This window comes from Sturnira hondurensis, unplaced genomic scaffold, assembly GCF_014824575.4.
Source record: "Sturnira hondurensis isolate 20B ecotype Veracruz unplaced genomic scaffold, ASM1482457v3 Scaffold0015596, whole genome shotgun sequence".
Lineage (NCBI taxonomy): Eukaryota > Metazoa > Chordata > Mammalia > Chiroptera > Phyllostomidae > Sturnira > Sturnira hondurensis.
In genome coordinates this window covers 12,193,537-12,196,552 of record NW_028088227.1, presented here as the reverse complement: position 1 = coordinate 12,196,552, position 3,016 = coordinate 12,193,537, and the positions used below count along the sequence as shown (strand labels likewise).

The 3,016-nt window shown below is 50.0% G+C and overlaps 1 protein-coding gene across 1 annotated transcript; it reads right to left on the bottom strand.

Annotated features, from left to right (window-relative positions):
* Positions 1–1,125: 1,125 nt before the first annotated feature.
* On the bottom strand, positions 1,126–2,692 carry GPR6 (G protein-coupled receptor 6). The gene has a single exon (XM_037065291.1). It carries the CDS (start codon positions 2,675–2,677, stop codon positions 1,586–1,588), a length of 1,092 nt encoding a protein of 363 aa, XP_036921186.1. The 5' UTR covers positions 2,678–2,692; the 3' UTR covers positions 1,126–1,585.
* Between the last annotated feature and the right edge of the window lie 324 nt (positions 2,693–3,016).

The following is a 3,016-nucleotide window of genomic DNA, read 5'->3' as shown; positions in this document are numbered from 1 at the left end:
CCTGGACTACAGGGCACCCAGACATTTGGTCAAATTTTATTCTGAGTGTGTCTGTGAGGGTGCTGTGTATATTTTTCTAAGGCCAAAGGTCAGCAACTACTTGTGCTTGTGTGTGTATTTCTTCACAGGTGCTCATAGCACACGTGTCTTATTCATCTCCATCCTATATGAAGGGGAGGAGGGGAACCATTTAATTATGACCACATCATAATTGGTGGAATGGAATTTTTAGTCTTTGAGAACCTTAATGCCTCGAGTTTCGAAGATAAAAGTGTCTCAAATGGGGCAGCTGGGCATATCTTCTTTGGTCTCATGAACACACTATATCTTGGTATCCTGTCTTAGAAGAATTGATTTATTTTATAAAACCGTGCATTTTGCTACCTGGCAGGAACCATATACACAGTCAGCAAAAATTTTCAACATTTAAAATTCTTTCCAGACTGGAAAAAAATACAACGACTAAAAATTGCAATTTCAGGACTCACAAGTGCACATGGGTAAGAGGACAGAATGGTTTCAGGCTTGCTCTGGACCTTGTCTACCCAAACCTACGAAGAGCTCAGATTAATCCTCACTGACAACACCGATAATCTTTGAGTGCTCTGTGAATACTGTTACACGAATATTTTACTTCCTTCCTCCCTACCATATCTGAATTAGATATTTCAGTGACAACTTATGAAAAACATGCAAATACATGTGATTTTTTTATCCTCACCCAAGGATGTATTTCTTGATGTGTGTGTGTGTGACAGAGAGAGAGAGAGAGACAGAGAGAGAGAGATGTCAAAGAGAAACATCAATAGATTGTTTCCCATACGCCCCTGCCAGGGGTTTGAACCTGCAACCTAGGTATGTTCCGTGACCAGGAATCAAATCCACAATCTTTTTGGTGCATAGGATGATGCTCCAACTAACTGAGCTACCCAGCCAGGGCCATATGATTTTTTACACTAAGATTTCAACTGGAGGGAGATGACACACAGTAGACTTTTAAAGTAAATGCATTCATACTTCAACTCTCAAATAGTAGTTCTATAGTGAGTCACATGCCCAAAATTACATTTTATGTGTTTATTTGTGTACAAAATATGTTGTAATTTACTGATGCATGTGCAGCAAAATATTCTATCACATATGACAAAAATACACCTTTTATTCCCCTTCGCCTTCCCCTGCCCCTTGAAAATGGCAACACTGTTTTGGCAGTTCAGCAGCTAAAAATGAAATGCTATAATTAAGCAATACTGGATGTGTTCACTTGACAAATGTGATGTACAATTTGGGTATACAACCACATCTTTGTTAGTTTTTTCACCACCAGAAAATCTCACATCCTGAACACCTCCAGAAGATACAAATAATTTGTATATATATGTACACATGTATACACTGTATATGTAAAGTGCCACCAAACTTCGTTGTCCTTGTGAGTCTGTTGTGTGTGTTTATTTTCTCTTCCTTTCTTTTCAAAGTCAGAGTCACACTGTTGGGATCTCAGAGTCCATCAGCAGGCACCTAGCAGCTCGCCATAGGCTGGCTGGTTGGGGGCGTGGTGTTGGTGAGAGGACAGAGAGAGCCTTCAGACCTCACTGGGAGACCTGGAGCGGAAGGGCACTTTGGACTGGAGACAGCCACAGAACAGGAGCCACAGGGCACGCTGGATCTCTTGGTTGCGGAAGGCATAGATAATAGGATTGATCATGGAGTTGTAGGTGGCTGGCAGCAGGGTGGCGTAGGTGTAGACAGCCGGGTCCTCGCGGCTGCCCACCAAGCAGTATATGGCGAAGGGCAGCCAGCTGATACCGAAAGTACCCAGCACCACAGCTAGCGTACCCACACCCTTTCTGGTGGCTGCAAGGTGGGGTGGCGCCAGGCAGTGCTGCTGCAGCGCGATCTGGTGCGCATGGCGCCAGACTACCTGGCAGATGCGCACGTACAGGTGCAACATGATGCCGAAGACCGCAAAGAAGGTAGCAGAGAGCAGCGCCACGTGGCTGCGCGTCAGAGGGTGCACCACGCTACAGGCCGTACGCTCTGCCAGGCAGTTCCAGCCTAGCACCGGCAGCAGCCCAAGGCCTAGGGAAACCGTCCAGGTGGCGGCGAGCAGGAGATGCACGCCCAACAGGGTCCGCCGTGAGTAGTAGGTGAGTGCATTGTAGAGGGATAGGTAGCGGTCCACCGTGATAGCCAGCAGGCTGCTGACCGAGGCAGCGAAAGAGGACACAAGGAAGCCCACCGTGAGCAGGCTTACCGTCTCCGAGGGCACCACGTACTGGAACACAAAGTGCAAGATGAGTCCGCAACCCGCCAGCAGGTCTGCGGTGGCCAAGCTGCCCACCAGCACAAACATGGGCCTGCGCAGCGCCGGGGTGGACGCAATGAGCACCACTACCAGTGCGTTTTCTCCTGCAATCACTGTCCCCGACACACACAGCAGCACGTCCCAGGGATTCACCGCTGACAGTAGCAGCCCAGGCGGTCCCGCGGGCATCTGTGAAGACAGCTCCAGCGACCCATTAGGCACGCCCCCGCCTGCCAGCGCCGCGGCCGCAACAGGATGCCCCCATTCACTGGTGTCCGGCGCCCCTGCCGCTGTGGCTGCTGCCGCCGCTCTCTCGGCCGCCACTGCCACCACCTGGGACTCATTGAGGGGAGAGGCGCTCGCGTTCATCGCGGCCGGCCGGAGACTGCACCCTGTGTGGAGAGGGACAGCAAGCATAAGGTGCAGGGTTCAAGTTGCCAGGGAACTTCCCGGGCCCAGATACCCAGCTCATATTACCCACCCCACCCTGGACCCCACAGCAGGGCGAGGAAACAGTGATTAAACGAGAGCCCAAAATAAATACCTGTTGAATGAGCGAGCGAGTGAAATGCACAGGGATGCTCTCACAGATAAGAGTTTTTGCAGAAACACACACGGATAATATCCGCTCACATGCACACAGATCTGTTCCGTGAGGGTGACTACATCTGCACGCGCATCTGTCTGCACCGAGCTAGGGGCGAGAGC

Bases quoted from the DNA above. Each gene is read 5' to 3' on its own strand.
- GPR6 (XM_037065291.1), bottom strand. From the start codon at position 2,677: ATGAACGCGAGCGCCTCTCCCCTCAATGAGTCCCAGGTGGTGGCAGTG.